General features: G+C 30.9%; 1 protein-coding gene across 1 annotated transcript in view; it reads left to right on the forward strand.

Annotated features, from left to right (window-relative positions):
* Positions 1-18045, forward strand: part of LOC129229583 (histone-binding protein N1/N2-like) — a 75792-nt gene that overhangs the window by 22917 nt on the left and 34830 nt on the right. The window contains exons 4-7 of the mRNA XM_054863920.1: positions 3638-3676; positions 8772-9118; positions 10694-10752; positions 17497-17661. Coding sequence (XP_054719895.1) covers positions 3638-3676; positions 8772-9118; positions 10694-10752; positions 17497-17661 — 610 coding nt within the window. The remainder of the gene's footprint in view (positions 1-3637; positions 3677-8771; positions 9119-10693; positions 10753-17496; positions 17662-18045) is intronic.

The raw sequence follows: 18045 nt of genomic DNA on the forward strand, positions 1-18045 counted from the left end.
GAATATTAGCCATACTAAAGTGTAACCGTGGAAAGAGAACATTTCCGGGCTTATTGGCCTAGGTCTAAAGGAAAAAGAAGAAAAACTAAACGTTTCGTCGCTCTGTGGCTGACATCATTGGTGGATGGGTTCGCAGTGACTAATGGCTGCTGCTCTGGTATTTTAGACATACTGCTGGTGGGTGCCGGTTCCTTATTGGATGGCGTTCAAAAACTGCCGGTGGTTGCTGACTCTTGATTGGATGGCGTCCTTTTGTTGAATGGTGGTCTCCTCTAATTGGTGCACTGATGGAAAATGAGAGTGGCTTCACATTTAAAATGGGAGAGGATGTCATTCTGTTTTAAGCCATTGTGGCAAGCAGATCTAAGGGCAGGGTGGCATGTTTTTGGCAAATTGAAGTTCTCTTCTTTTCTGTTCAAATTTATCGGATGTTTGAAGATTTCAATAGCTTCACGATGAAGGCTGGCATAGTAATGGGATGTTTTGGCCAGGACTTCAGTGTCTAAATTTGATGTCATGGACTCCTTGTTGGCTGTGTTCAGCTACTGCTGATTTTTCGTAGTGTCCTAATCACAATGACGTTCATGCTCCGAAAGGCAAATCTTGATGCTGCGCTTGGTGGTTCCAAGGTAGACTGATCCACAAGAGCACGAATTTTTGTACACTTCTTATGTAGAGAAAGGGTCACGAGGGTCCTTCACAGGGCGATAACAATTCCTTAGTTGAGTTGTGGGCTTAAAAACTGTCTTAATGTTGTATTTTTCTAGAAGTTTTCCAATTCTGTCTGTAACTCTGTGTAGATAGGGTAAGAACACTTTCCCTAATGGTTCAGGTGGGGTAGCCGTCTGTTCCTTTCTGTAAGATCTCCTGGGATGAAGGGCTTTTCTAATTTCCCGTGTAGTGAATCCATTAGCTAGAAATGCTTGCTCAAGATGTTTCAGTTAATCAAAATGTGGGGTTTCGCAGATTCTTTCCACTTGGTGAGTAAGAGTTTTGATGACAACCTTCTTCTGTCTCAGCAGGTGGTTTGAGCTCTTACTCACCGAGCGGAAAGAACATAAGCCAAGAAACATTCTCTATTCATATTGGCAGTGTTTTTTAAAGTAACTCTTTGTGGTTGAAATGTTTTTTCATGCTTTTAATTTCCTGTTTTATAAATCTGGGTTTTGTGCTAATTTTCTTTTCTTCAAACTTTTCATATCTTAACTCTGCATCTTTTGATATTTTTGCAATTTGAAGTATGCATCTAGGATTAATGGTTGTAAAAATAGATGTCTTGTGGGTTAAACAGAGACACGCGTATAGATGCTCATTTGGAAGAAGTGTGCGACAATACGAAGAAAAGAAATTTTATAAGAGAAGTGTTTGAAATTTAACTCTTCAGAAAATTTGCTATAAGAAAAGTAAATTTGCTGTGCTCTCCAATATTTAATATTAGAAGAAAAAATCTCATTATTTTCAAAAGAAATTAATGTTATTTGAAGCCCATTAAGTGAGAAATACAGGGGTAGAAATAGTCCTATATATCCTATATTTCCTATATTTTCAAAAAAAGCATCAAAAGTGTCCTATATTTTTGAAATTGTCCTATATTTCCTGTATTCTTATAGTTTGTTATAAAAAATTGTTGAAAATTACCATTGAAAAGCCTTTTGATCACTTGATTCTCTAATTCAAGACTGCTTAAAAACAAGATGCTTGTTTACAAAAAAAGTATTTTTTTTTTTGGAATCTCTTCCAGCTCCTGTCTCCTTAAATTTTGTGGAGTATTTTTGACAATATTTTCAATTTGTTTTAAGAGAAAGCTTCAGTGATCTATATTTTATGACAAGCTCTCCAAACTGTTGATGAAGCACTTTGCCAATGAATTTTCACTAACAAAATGTGGGAAGATTCAGCCTCTATTAATGTTTAAAAAAAAAAAAGTCTATTTAAAATATTTAAATGTAAATATTTATGCAAAAAAAAAAAAAAAAAAAAAAAAAAAAAAAGTAAAAAAAATATATAAAAGATAAATTAACCTTGCCTGGATTCAAAATTTGAACTTCTTACTAAAATCAGAATTTTACATTATTTGAACACTATTTTTAGCAGAATTGGTTATTAAAAAAAAAAGCTTTTCAGAAATTAAAAAAAAATAAAATTTTTACAGGATCCTTCCATTGATATGTCATTATCTTGTTAAAAATTTTGAGGAATGGGGATTGGATGTTACTTGGATGTAAATTAATTCATTTTGGAAAAATACTTTATAATGATAAAAATTGATCAGCTTTCTAGATGCAAATACTTAGGTTTTTTTAGTAATGAAAGTCTTTAGCACCTTTATAAGATGTAGCATCAGTTGAAAGAGGTTTTTCTAGCAAACAAAAAGATACTGACATAAGAAAGATCATCTTAAAGCATTAACTCTGTAATAAGAGTTTTTAAGTTAATTAAGGTACTGCAATTGGCAAAGCAATAAATTATGCGTGCATTACCAAGAAAAGAGTTCCGTTTTTACAAAATTCATAAAGATATGGGAAATTTTTGTAGAGATGCATAACAATCAGAGACAAAAGAAATGGTTCATGTACCTTCCAAAAAAAAAAAGTGAAAAATTGATTTTGCACAGTCTGATTAATGTAGGCAGTCAAGGCATAGAAAATGGCCTCAAACGTAAATACATATATATGCATAAACTTTTTTTTTCTGAAGCTATTCATTCAAGAACTGCAGACTCATTCTAAGTAAAAGTTATAACTTTTATTTGGGTTTTTTAACTGTATGCAGTATGATTAATTGAAATCATTGATAGTAATTTATGCAAGAATATCTAGATTATATATACTATGTATTGTTTATTTTTTCATATCAGTATTATTCCTAAAACATGTCCTATATTTGTCCTATATTTTTGGTGAAAAATGTCCTATGTATTAAAAGTTGACCACTTCTACCCCTGGAAATAAAAAGAAAATTAAAAGTTTAATCTTGTGGTACTTTTTTTCAAATGAGTGATATATCATTGCTCCGAGCATTAGTTCAGACATCTAAGACCAGAAATAACAATCTATCATACTGTTGCTCTGAGGCAACTATGTTTTTTAGTATAATTATACTTTTCTTTAATTCGGTTTCTTGATTTGTACTTTAAAACAAAACATGACTTGTAAAAATTATTCCTCTATTTTTACAAATGTAAAAATAACGTAAAAGATCTTTCACACTTATGTTATGACAACCTCTCAATAGGGACTGATTTTGTTTTGGTTTGACTACAAAGGCTCATTATAATGAGCTTCTACGGTATTTTAAAATCCTATGATAGCAGAACTCTAAATAAGATTTTCAACCAAAGGATTTTAGTTTTGTTTGGCATGAATTAAGCCTAGTCATATAAATTAACAGTTGCAGGGGTTAAATGTAAATAATACATATCATTAAAAAGAAATGAGAGCAACTATTTCTAAAAAATAAAATCTGTTCGGTCCTTTTTTTATTATTTTAATACTAGTTTTTAAGAGCCTTGGAGTTAACAAGTTGGTAAAAATGGTACTGTTTTAAAAGCTTGTAAGCATATTGTTTACAAATAAGTTGAAACAAAGTGCTTATTTAGTGTTACAAAGGTTTACAGTTCAATAATTTATCTTTTAAGGTGAAGAAAGTAAAGAAAATGAAAGTGAAAAAAATTCAGGTGAGTCAAAATTCTGTATTTAATTTTTAATGCATTATTTGTGTTGGTTAAATTCCTTGAAAGGTCATATTTGTTAAGGGACTTGGTGATCATTTCATAAAATAATAAATCTTAATTTTATCTTAAATAATATATGACATTATATGAAGTTCAGAATATACTCATGTTTTGAATTTTGCCTGCCTCATTACATTGCTCATTGTAATGTACTTCCCACCAGTATCATTGTATTAGTGTGAAAGATTCTTTATCTCCTCTCTTAAACTAATGTATAAAACAGATATCCCCCCTCCTTTTTTTAATTAGTGCATTTAAATTTATAATTGTTTGGGTTTAATTTCACTAAAGAAATAAAAAGCAAAGTTGATAAGTTTATAAATCTTTTTTATACTATAGATATATTTGTTAATATAATTTTCTTTTTATTCTGTTCAAAAATTGGTCCCAGTATATGAACAAACTATGAACTTACGATAGCTTCTTCCACCGTTTGATGCTGGACTATGTAGTGATTATTTAACAGATTTCATGCATAACTCTTTGAACTACTGCGATTAACTATTATGTTTCAGAGTATTATACAGTACGCATTTTCTCTTTTTTGGCAGATGGTGCTATTTTGCTCAACCTAGCGACAATATCATAACCAGAAGACTTTTCTCTGATGCTGTATAACAGTTGTGATTGTAGCATCAGAATCAATTTGTTTTGGCTTAATAGATTAATTTCAGAATTGCTATTATATACTTAACTATTCTTTTTGTCCCACTGAATATTGAACATCCTGTAAAAGAATGTAATGAAAATTGCATTTACAAATTATGAACATAAGAGCAAATGCTTGAAATTACATTTTCGAAAAAGCAAGATCTGTTTTGTTGCTCCAATAAATTACAACAATTATGTAAGGACATTTACATAATTTACATAAAATAACTTATTCTTTTTTTCTTTTTGTAACAATACTGTTTGATTTTAGCTCATTACATTATTTTTTGCTAACTGGAAACCTAGATATTGTTAGTTAAGTTGAATGGTATAAAGGGAATATTTTTTTTTTCAAACTTCTTTACTTTTATCTAATTATGCTCCAAAAGTGATACATGACTTTGATAACCAGATTTGAAGCGTATGAGAAGTTTAGTCTGCTGTACCTAACTTATATTGAAATCATATTATTTTAGTTGACCTGAATAAGTAATAAATTGCCACATCTCTCCCCCCCCCCAATGGTAAAATGTTTCATTCATTTGGTATTCTGCCTTTAAACTCCAGTATTAAGATGCTGTCTAAATCAGTAGCTTTCTTGCTTTATGCAGGAATTTGATTTTTGGTTCCAGTTGCAGGGGTCTGGCCAGAGGATATTTGGGTCCGTTAACGGACCCTTCACAAAAATCTGATCAACCAAAACGGACCTTTCACAAAATCTCGATCAAACAAAACGGACCCTTCACAAAATTCTAATAAACAAGATCGGATCTTTCACTAATTGTTTATTGAAAGAGCAAATCTGAAAGCAAAATAACGCATATTTCTGTGTATAAACCGATAATTTTCGGAACCTTTTTTTAAGTCAAAGTAGAGGGATCAGCTTACACAAAATCGGCTAATTTTGAAAAAAGAAAAATATCGGCACTCTTGGAATGCTGCAAGCGATAAAAAATGGCTACTGCCAAATAAATATAATGGTTGTTTGTTTTATCACAGCTAATTAGCAGCGGTGTTTTTGTAAACTTTTCTGAAAAAGCATTGGTAAGCACTTTTCTCCGCTCATGATTTAATAAACAATAATAATATATATCTACGAAATGAACTTAGAACTGCAAAGGGATAGTAAGGGTGAGGAAAAAATATGATCGCTTCAGATAGTGTTACCAACTTCAAAATTATCACAACTTAGTGTCTGGCGTTGAACCTTTATAATGACTTGATTAGAAAATATTCTCATCATTTTGCCAGCTTGTCAATATTTGCGTTTTTACGGTGTGGTGCGATGTTTAATTGTTATTTTGTGAGAAATTTATATGGGTTTTGATTTTTCGATGCTAACAAGGATGATTAACTTTAAATAAACTCTTTTAATTACCGTTTTTTTTCTTTAGATGTCTACATTTTGAAAAATGCAATCTTTTAACATCCGATATGAGAATCACATTTTGTTCTTTTTTCAAGCTAACTTCGCTTTATTAGGATTCAAATAAATGAAAAGTCTCTTTATTTCTGTTAGAACTCTCATTTCAAGTTTTTAAAGCAAAATTCCATTTTCTGTTATGAGTCAAAACTTAAAATGCTAAATAGATGGTTTATTTTATTTTATTTTTTGGGTCAACTGTGTCCACAGATATTAATGATATGTTTATTATAGGACTCTAAAATGCAATTTTAAAATAATTTTATCAAAAATATTTCTTTTACAAGCTGTTTTTATACTTTTGATGCCTTCACTTTGAGAATTGCGATCTCTTTGCATCCGCTATGGGAATCCGATTTTTCGAATTTTTAATGATTATTACGCTTTGTTAAGAGGTAAACGATTGAAATATTTTTTTATTTTTGTTAAAATCACGGAATTTAGAAGTTTTAAACCAAATTCTGTGCTTTTTACTTTCTTCTATATCTAATATATAGAAGAAAGTATTGGATTCGTGCAAATTTTCGAATTTCGAATTTTGACGGATTCGAACGTTTTCAGGTGTGCTGAGTTCATTTCGACCATTTTTGGAAAATGTCTGTCTGTGTGTGTGTGTGTATGTGTGTGTGTGTGTGTGTGTGTGTATGTATGTGTGTCACGTCTGTGTGTGACCAGTTTTTTGTGGCCGCTCTACAACAAAAACTACCGCATGAAATCGAACGAAATTTAGTACACATATGTGCCCCTATGTGAACTTGTGCCCATTAGTTTTTGGCGCGAATTCCTCAAAGGGGGGTGGAGCAATGGGACGTTTTTCGAGTTACGCGTGCTTGCTATTCCTCAGGAAGTAACTGGCGGAATCAAACAAAATTTGGTCCATATGTTGGTATTAACAGGAACAGGTGCTGATTCAATTTTGGTGTCAATAACTCAAACGGGGGTTGAGCTATAGAACGTTTTTTGTCGTCAATTGTGACTGCTGTATCTCAAGAAATAATGAACGGAATGAAAGAAAAATTTATCGGCAAGTAGCCCTTAGTGGGTATAAGAACTGATTTTATTTTTGTGTCAACAGCTAAAAAGGGGGTAGCGCAATCGCCCGTTCTTTTTTTCCATTTTGAGTGCCCTATCTCAAGAAGTAATGCTACGTTCTGGTTGAAATTTGGAATATATGTGAATCCATTTGTAAACAGGATTTGGTTCAATTTTGACGCCGATCGTTCCAAGAGGTGTTGATTTTTTTTTTTTGCGAATAAAAATATTTTTATTAATGCAACAATAAGAAAGATAAATCGTAATAGATTGTCTGCGTATTTCTCGTGATTTTAATTGTATGGAAATGATAGGAAATATTATCTCAATGATTTAAAATTTTTAACTGTTGCCATCTTATGTTTGTCAACAAATAAAATATTTGTAATTAATTCAAGCAAGGCTTTTAAAATAACTTTCAATTTTCGCTCTTTGCTTTGCTTTTGCAATAATTCAGACATTAGGATGGTCGTCAAGTTTTTGCATGTGTAATTTTGTTTTTGTTGGGAATATTGCTTCCTCGTCAAGCATGGGGAGGGATCAGAAAAAAAAGAAAAATATAGAAGAAAGTTTCGTGATGGCCACAACATACTAGTTAAGAGTGTCTTGGGTCAAAAAGTTGAATGCTGAACCCTATTTTGAATTTTATTTTATTTATTTATATTTTTGTTACAATTATTTTAAGTACTGTACAGAAATATATCTAGTATAATTTAACATAATGTAGAATGGTAGATAAATATTGATACTTGAAAGAGCGATGCCCCCCCCCCCCCCCCCCCCCCCGCCAAATATCAGAAAAAAAATCCAGAACGATTTTCTCAACGTAGAAGAGGAAAACACTCAACTTTAAGTTTAATTGATGCAGTTTGTGCCATCTCTAAATTCTAAAATTTTGTTTTAACAAAAAAAAAAAATTTTTTTTTGCGAAATTTTTTGGTTTTTTCGCGAAATTTTTTGGTTTTTCACAAAATTAATTCATTTTTCACAAAATTATTTGATTTTTCTCAAAAACGGACCCTGTGAAAAATCCTGGACAGACCCCTGAGTTGAACATTCCCAATTTTTTATAACAACGTCCAGATTTTCACTTTGTAAAGTTGCTAACTCAGATTACAGCATTAAAAATATCTTACAATAATAAGTACTTGCAATTGATTTATTTTGTTTATCTCCAATTCATGCATTTACTTTCTGTACTTAGTATATTTCGGCTCTGCAAAAAAATTATCTCACATTTGTGCACTAAGTTGTCAGTCTTATGAGCTATAACTTGCTTGTATCACCTGAAGTGGAGGGACTTCCGGACTAGCAGTTATATAAAATCAAAATTTAATTTCATTGTTAATCTTTGGTCTACCTAAATAGTTCTCAACCGTTAATATGCGAAAATCTCAGGGGCATGACATTTAAACTATTAGAAGGAGTTCAAAATAAGATTGATAAAGCTAGATTTTAACTGGCTGAACTTTAAGTTATCTAGTATGATCTATTGATGTAAATATATTTTAATACTTTAATAATTAACTTTTGGACTGGTTTTGCAAAAGAACAGGAAAAACTAGCTGACATTACAATGACTTTTCTTCTTGGGGTACCTGTTTAACTTACCTTCGAAAAAAGTACAGAAGCAAATTTAATGTTGATGATGATTTACTGCTGTATTCGACCAAACATCTGCCCAAACATTGTAAACAAATATTGAATTAGCTTTGTTTTTAATTTTAATTATTAATTCATTCATTAAAGTTAAGCAGTTAATGTTCAATTAATATAACTCTTCAATAAGTTTATGTATGGGGTATGGCCAGTTAAAAATGGTACATTAAAAGGATTATGTGCCTAGCTGGGTAGAGAACCCCCTGGTCTATCGTAGTGATCTTTGTCATTTTGTTTTGAAATTCTCTATTCTAATGTTTAATGGTAATTTAGATGAAGGTGAAGAAAATGATGAAAACGAGCAAGAAAAGGAAAACGAGCCTTCTGAGTCAACTGATTCACCTCAACAAATTCTGGATGAAAGTAGTACTGAAGCGAAAGAAGTAGCCGGTGAGGTTGAAGAAAATAGTAAAGAAGTCAAGAACAAGGAAGAAGATAGTAAAGAACAAAAAAACAAGGAAGAAGAAAAGCTCAAAAGCAATGAAGCAAATGAAGATGAAAAAAGCAATGAGGGAAATGAAGACAGTAAAACCAATGAAGCGAATGAAGAGCAAAGCAATGAAGAACCAAAAGACTCTGCAGAGCAAGAAAGCCAGGGTAAAGAGGATCAGGCTTCTGAGGTAAATTACAAGGCTTTTAAAAATTTCTTTTTAAATTGTGTTGTGGTAATAGAAATCCAAGTTTTATTTTGTAAGATTTTTCAAGTAATTCTTTTAACCTTCAAACCTAGCATCGCCAGAATTGTACTTGTGTTTCTGCAGCCTCTAAATTTTATTTTCTATGCTAGAAAAGACTGGAATTTTATAGTAATTAGAAGCATTAAGCAAATTGTCATACCCAGAACTGGCAATTGATGTTTTCTTTAAGTGTAGCATTAATGAAAAAAATACCCCCCCCCCCGCCAGATACCTTTGCTTTTTTTTTCAAGTTGTATCCAATACTGTATTTCATTTAATTTTTTAAAATGCAAAATATTCAGTATACTTCAGCTTATTTTGTTGAATTATTCAATTTTCTTTCACCTGTTCAGCATTTAAATTCTAAAAGTTGATCTCATCCAGGCATACATGAATACTGTGGCCTATCAGAAATTTCAAAAATACCACTTCTTTTTAAGCACTTTTAAATAACCTGGAATGTTAGTCAAGGGAAGTCCAAGGACGGCTTTTGCTTATATCTCAGCATCTACACCACTTAGAGACTTTGTGCAGGTACCACTAGTTCTAAAATAAAATTGTGATTTCGGTTTGAATGGGAAAACAGCAAATTTCATGTAATGTCCCCATTAAATGATTAAATATAAAACCCATTGTTACGAATATTCATTGTCTTGCAACAGAAATATTAATAGTTATCATAATGAAAATTTTGAGTGATGGCTTCTCTGGAGCAAGCTCTCATCTATGCCAATAATCGATTATGGGGACAAATAAAGATACATATTAGGATCTTTATCACAAGTAACTTGTATATTTTGAAACATAAATTAGTTTGGGAAACCTTTAATGGTTTTAATTAAATTAGCTAAAAAATAAACCCTAGAGGAAAAAGGATTCATTTTTAGTGCCAACTGCTTTAAGTTTTAATAAAATAACAGAATTAAAAAAAACACACACGAAAAAAAAGCACTTTTCATAATGCACTCAAAAGGACAAAATAACCTTTTTTGCGTCAGATAGGACAATTTAAGTATTCCTGTAGTTTTCAAAAATTCCAAGAAAATGATGCCACAAACGAAGAGAAGTGCAGTTCTAGTCATTTCAAACTGAACTACTTTCCCAACAAGAAAAATATGCATATTTCAACACTCAAAGTTATGATTGAAAGCTAGATAATGATAAGAAATTCTCTTCATGACTTGAGCCACACTTTTCTGTGTTTGTGGTGTTATTTTCTTAGAATTTTTTAAAACTACAGGAATACTTAAATTGTCCTTTCTGACCCAGAAAAGTTATTTTGTCCTTTTGAGCACATTTATGAAAAGTGCTTAGCATCTTTTTTTTTTTTAATTCTGTTATTTGAATTTCTAGAGCCCTGTTCGTTACACAAATAAGTCTTGGAAAAGTAATGCAAAATCACTTCTATCAAGTCGAAATGTTTTTAATATGAAATCATAAAAGTATAGAATGCTTGGTATTAAATTTTTATCTTATAATCTAGGCAGTGTTTCTCTATTAATGTATCATTCATTTCAGGAAGATGATTTAGAATTAGCATGGAACACACTGGAGACAGCAAAACAAATATTTAAAAGGTATACATGTGCATATACTTTAGGGTGGTTCAGAAATACATGTAAAAAAAAAAGTTTCTCCTAGATAACAGGACACCCCTCAATATTTTTAGATGTGTATAGTAATATACTGGAAGAATTTTAGCTTCCTATTTCGAATGAAAGAGGGTGCTCAACCCCCCTCTCTCAAACTTCAAAAGTATGAGGAGCAGGGTTAAAAAGTACATTGAACTGAAAAAACAATGTTGCTAATTATAATATACACTAGTAACCTGCATATACATTGCAATAAAATAATTATTTATATGAAAACAGCTGGGAAAATTAAATATTTCTAAATTTGTCGTATACTTTCTATGCTACGACCAATGTTAAATTAAGGGGTCATTGAGCGCCATCTTAAAATTTGAGTAAAAAGCTAGAACTTTGAAAGCATAATACTATTAGTAAGTCTTAAAAAAAATAGAGGGTGTCCTGTACTCTAAGCTGAAAAAAAGTTTTTTTGAACCACCCTAATGAACTTAAAATGTATGTTAAATATAATTTAAATGTTTCTAAATTGCATTAAAGATTAAAATTATTTAGCTATACATTAGGGTGCCCAAAAAAAAAACCAACTTTCAAAAGTTGAAAGTCTCACCCTCTAAAAAGTTTCCCATAGTGGATATTAAACCACTGGTAGAATTTTAGGTCCCCCAAGAGTATTGAACTTTGCTAAAATGTCCCAAATTTAGCAAAATTTTACTAAAACAAGGGTTTACGTCCACTAGCGCCCCCTACATTAGTTTAAAATGTAACCATTTATGCATATACTAATACCTTAGTTGCAATCAATTTACTTAAAAAGGGGTAACAACTATTTGAACTGTAATTATATCACTGTAAACTAGTAGAGACATTTTTTTCCCTCTTTGGATTCTATGCTCGTGACATCAACTGCTGGTGATAAAAAAAAAGGATACATAACTCTGATTCAAATTTCTGAATAACATCTATCAGCACTAGGAAAAATGATTATGTAGGGCTCATTAAATAAGGAAATTAGGAAAAAATTTCATTTCAGTAGGGTTGTGGACACTTGGAACAGATTTGCGGAAAAGTCTGTAATGAGTAAGGGAGTAGATAGCTTTAAGAGGACCATTGATCTTCATTGGGGTCTAATTAGCTGACTAAGACGCAGACTAGTAGGGCCCAGAACCTGTTGCTGGTCATCACATTTGTATTTGAATATCCAAATAAGAAAAATACAAGTGCACTACTACCATCAGGAAGAGATGTAATGCAAAACATCTTTTTCATCTTACCAAGAAGCGCACAATCAAAGACAGAACTGTTCTAGTGTATGATCAAAGTTTTGGAAAATTCTAGAGTGCCAAGAATGTCAAAAACAACATGTATCAAGGAATGTCAAGGATTTATACAAAAAGCAAGCAAACTTAATAAAGCATTGAAACAGAAACTATCCAAGAGATCAGGTGAATCAAAAATCCTGATCAATTGCTTGATATAAACTATGCCTACTCAAAACAACTTGTAAATTATTATGAGGACAGTCAGTTCTACAAATTGCAACTATATTGGGAAGGATGTATTGGTGCTTTAGATAAATAATTAACTATCCTTGAAAAAAGAACAGAAAAATCAGAAAAACAATGCTAAGCCATTGACAGTCTCATCCACATCAGTTCATGTGCCAGCTCCTTCATCACAAGCATCCTTTTGAAATGATCACAGAGAACTTTTGAATCTTTGTCTTGATGGTTGGAACAAATGTTAAAACTCCATTCAAAAACCAGGAGCTCTTCAAAGGGCATGTTAAAAGGGCAGATTAACTTATTCCTTAAAAATGGAATTTTTTTAATTGGCTATTCAAATGCATATACAAATGTGATGACAAGCAACAGGCTCTGGGCCCAGCTAGGCTGGTCCTAGTCAGTTTGTTAGTCCTCAATGAAGATCAAAGACCCTCTTGAAGCTAATTAACCCCTTACCCATAACAGCCTCTCTCACTAAACTGTTCTTAGTGTCCTCAACCCTACCAGAGGGAAATTTTTTTCCTAATTTTCAGATTCAATGAGCCATACATTATCATTTTCCTAGTACTGATAGATATTATTCAGGAATTTAAATCAGAGCTATATATCCCTTTTTTTATCACCAGCAGTTGATGTCACCAGCATAGAATCCAAAGAAGGAAAAAATGGCTTTACTAGTTTACAGTGATATGATTACAGTTGAAATAATTGGTACCCTTTCATAAGTAAATTGTTTGCAACTAAGGTATTAGTATGTGTATAAATGGTTACATTTTAAAGTAATGTAGGGGGCGTTAGTGGGCGTAAACCCTTGTTTTAGTGAAATTTTGCTAAATTTGGGACATTTTGGCAAAATTCAAACCCTCTTGAGGGACCTCGAAATATTTTCGTAGAGTTATAAAATTTTACCAGTGGTTTAATGTCCACCATAAGAATCTTTTAAGAGGGTGAGACTTTCAACTTTTGAAAGCTGTTTTTTTGAGACACCCTACTATACATGCATACCACAACTTTCTATGTTGACTATAAATTTCTGTTTTGTTTTACTGTTCCTTGAGATAATAGATCTGTTTAGAATGTGACATATGTTCACATAAGAAACAAAAGTAAAATATTTTCATTTCATAAATTAAATGCAGCAGGCAACAATGTGAAGATCAGGGAGAAATAGGGATAGAACGGGAGTTTTTTATTTTTAGTTTAGATGAGAAATAAAAACTAAACATTATTTCATAATTTGAATATTTTTTTGTTCTAGAGATGTATTAGAAATAATGCACATTACATAATGGCAATTGTTAAATTTTGTTGAAGGGTCATTTTTATATTCAAATATGCCTTAACTACAATAAAACTTTGTTACAGCAATTACCAATACAATGAAATTCCCTTTGTAACAAACAAAATTTATGGCCCCTTGGAGTTTGTTTTAACAGGATTTAGTTGATTAAAATTCAAATGGCATCCCCCTTCAGCATTGAAAAAAGTAGCATTAAAACTTTGTATATCGGTATTTAAATTTGCCATTGTTTTAGATAAATTGAAAAAAAAAAAAAAAAAAAGACTGAACAATGCCAAAAGGTTTTTTTTGCAATATTTTTTTAAATATGTATCTAACCTACCAGTCATGATTACTAAATTGTTTGTTTTTCTGTTTTCGATTGAATCAATCCAACAAAAAAAAAAAAAAAAAAAAAAAAAAAAAAAAATTATTTACTTGACAAGAATTTAATTTCTGTCAAGGAATTTGAAATTAGTGTTAAAATTGCAACGTTACTGTATTTTAATGAAAAATTCTAAGATTGTGTTATAGATATTCAATATTTCAGTTTAAAATATTTAATTTCAACAGCTTTTTCGCTATGATATTTTTTGTCATGGTGGCTGTAGAACTAGATAATTGCTGAATTGTCATGAAACTTGGGGGGGGGGGGAGGCTTTTTTGGGGGCTATCCTGAAATTCTGGGATTTTAATTGAAGAGTCTGTTTATTTTTATTTATTTTTTTAAATTAATGAATCCCAGTAAAAAATAAGACAATTACTGTAGTTTGTTAATATCCTTACGAAATGGTAATTTTTGAAGACATAATTAAACACTTCTAGTAATAGAGCATAGATGCATTTTTCATGGTTATACTTCTCCATGAACTATTTAGAATGGTTCTTTTTCAAGAGAAGTGTTGATAGAATTGTTTTCTTAGGTTGTAGAATATGGATAAGGACAAAAAGTGTTTTTGTTAAGGTGAAGAGAGGAACAATTTTGCTTATGCACTAGAGATGCACCAGAAAGTGATTTTGCCAGATACCGGATTCCGGATATCCTGTATCTCTTCATTTGCCGGATTCGGATATGTGGACCGGATATCCTGAGGATATCTGGCTTTATAGTTGCTTTTGGTTACATTGCTTCTTCACATACTTTATGTAATGCTGCATCAAAATAATGAATCGCTTATTTCACACATCATTTTTTTAAAAACATATTATTAAATAATTTTATTGTTCACGTTTATCTTTACGATAAGTCATAATTGTAGATTTACATGACTTGGAAAAAAAATATGTATTAATTTGAATTTTTGGCATCTTGAATTCAAATTATGTTTTTCGCAATCACGAGCGTGTGTGTATGAATGCGCGTGTGTGCTTGTGTAGACGCATGTTTGTTTGTTTAGACCTATGTGTGTGGGTGCACGTGTAGGTATGTATGTATGCATGTGTGTGCGTGTTGTGTATGCGGTGCTGTGTGTACGCGCGCACGTGTGTGTAGACGTTTGTGTGTGTGTATGTAGGCATATGGTGTCTGTGTGCAGGCATGATTGTGTGTATGTGTAAGTGTGTAAGAGTGTGTGCTTGTGCGCAGGCATGAGTGTATGTGTGTGTAGGATATGGACCCAACCTTTAGACTGTTTTCGCAAGAGGAGCAGCATCGTGAGGCTGGTCGACGCGACGGTGGTGCTGGCAGAGGGTGCTGGTGGGAAAATAAAATGATAGCACACCAAAAACAGTCAAGTGAGAACAATAAGCAATCGTGATTGCTCAAAAAAAAAAAAAAATAGAGACGGAATAACCTTGTTATAAAGTAATACATTTTCTTGTTTCCAGTTTTGTAATGACATAAACAAAATTTTGCTTTGTTATTCTTTTTATTAAGAACAGTATACATGTAAAAGTTTTCTAACATTCAAGTAGGAAAAGAAAATACTAAAACGGCCCATCTTCACTTTTTTCATTCTTTAAAGGTGCAAATTAACATAATTTATTATTGAGATTTATGCTAAGCACATTTACTTTCTAAAAAACAAATTAATAAATTTATATTTATATAATAAACTTTAAATGTTACTTTACTTCCAAAGGATAGAAACACACATTCTTAAAAGAAGCAAATTAACATTTTAAATATATTATTTAGAGCTATATTTTAAAGAAGTTCATTTCTTAAAAAACAAATTTCAAACTTTTCCTCCAAAAAATACAGGTATGCATTCTAAAAAGATGTGAAATAACATCTGAAACATATTAAGAGTTATGCTAAACAATTTTCCTTTTTAAAAACAAATGAGTAAACTCATAGTTAAATTAGCGACTTAAAAATTTTCTTTAATTCTAAAACAATACAGGTACACAAGTCTTCAAAGGTCCAAATTAACACCCAAATATATCATTTAGAGTTATGCTAAACAAGTTGACTTTTTAAAAACAAAATTTTGAACTTATACCTTGATAATCATCTTAAAACTTCACTTTAATTCCAGAAAATAGATGAAAATTCTTAAAAGAAGCAAATTAACCTTAAATATAAATTCCAAAAAATTTAGGTCTTAAAAGATAACATCTTAAATATATTATCAAGGGTTATGCTGAACATGTTTACTTTTTTAAAACAGACTAATGCACTTAGACAGTAAACTTAAAATTTTATTATAATTCCAGAAAATAAAGTTACTCTCTTTAAAGGGGCAAATTTACATCTTAAATGTATTATTCAGACTTAAGCTAAGCACATTCCCTTTACAAAAAGAAATTAACAAATTTAAATCTATAATTAAAAGTAATATTTTAAATTGATTTTTTTAAGTCCAAAAAATAGAGGCAGACATTTGTAAAATTAACAATTTAAATATATCATGAAAAGTTATGCTAAACAAGTCCACTTTTTTAAAAAACAAATTAATAAACTTGTACCTTAATAACCATCTTAAAACTTTACTTTAGCTCCAGAGTTAGCTAAGATATACATTTTTAAAAGAAGCAGATTTGTTTAGGGTTTTGAAACTTAGGATAATGTAACCTCTGATGCATAAAATTTACCTCAATTTTAAAAGTAAGAAATCTTAACAAAAATGCAGTATTTTTGTAAAGAGTTGCTCAAAATTTACGTATTATAACAATCAATTTCTTATGGCTCTTAAACATCTTTTTGTTTTCATTACTTTAAGATCCTCAACTTGTAAACTAGCATGCTGAAATCAATGATGGTTCTTAAGTAAATATCTCCTTCAAATGGTTGGAATACTAACAAACTTAGTAATGCATGAGTTTAAGCAAACTTAATTCATATTTTGTTGTCAAATATTGTGTATTCTGATCAGAATTTGAAGTTACAAATTAATATTACTTTTTATCGAAATTAAATTTTAGTCTTGATTTGAATGCATAAGGTTACAAAATGCTGCACATTTCCAAAATACTATAGAAAGTTTTCTTTTTTGAAACAATAGTGTATTTTTTAAAACTTGGGTTTAAAGAAAGGAAAAGCATAAGTTTAAGCCATGAAAAAAGAATAAATAAATGCATATAAAATGAGGTTGCTTAGCAAAGCAATTTATTTATGAGTAATCAGTATTAAGGGATTCCAAATTTAAAATTACTATAAAGCTATAGAGGCACTTCATTTTTTTTTAAATTTGGGAATTAGTTTAATTGATTTTATAATTAAGAACTAAAATAGTGTAATTACTGAGGTAAAAGTATCCGACTTAGTATCAAGATTTTCCAGGTAAAAAAAAAAGGTTTTCTATTTTGAATTTTAGTTATTAAGATTTGGTTCTATGAGACAGTTTTTTATGCTTCATAAATGAATTGAAAATATGCTTTCTAAGTCATTGGATCATTATTAATTTTTTGAAGTTATGTGTCCATTTTGTTTGCCTTAAAATATATTTCATCATGCATGCACTTATTTTCATTTTTTCTAAAAAGTCTTTTTGTCTAATTTTACTGTAGACAAGAAGGTGTTCAATATCAGCTTAAAGTAGCAGAAATTTTGCAGTTGTTAGCTGAAATAAGCATGGAATCTGACAACAATCAAGCTGCCATAATTGATCTGAAAGAGTGTTTAACGATACAACAGAAACATCTTAAACCAGATGATAGAATTCTCGCAGAAACGTATCCTTTTTAGTTTAAATGCAATTTGAAGTTTGAAGTCTGAAGAGCATTCCTGAAATGAAAAATTATGTAAGTTAACAAATTGTACTAATGTTTTAAAAGAGATTTTAAAATTACTCTAAATTTTTGAAAGTAGCATTCATAAGGAGCTCATTTGCGAGTGGTGTAATAGAATAGATCGCACTAAGCAAGGTTTTTCTTTATAAATTTAAGTCACAAGCTATTTCTGCAGTTCAAAAATTAATTGTAAGAGGCTTGAGTCAGTGATTCAAATGAAATATGCAAACATTAGATTGTCACCATTAGAAAACAAATTTATTTAGCTGACAAGTCAAAACCACACACTGATTCCAGAAGGTGTCCTATGAGCTTCAGGGGGCCACA

Source organism: Uloborus diversus, chromosome 9 (assembly GCF_026930045.1).
Source record: "Uloborus diversus isolate 005 chromosome 9, Udiv.v.3.1, whole genome shotgun sequence".
In the NCBI taxonomy this organism is placed as follows: domain Eukaryota; kingdom Metazoa; phylum Arthropoda; class Arachnida; order Araneae; family Uloboridae; genus Uloborus; species Uloborus diversus.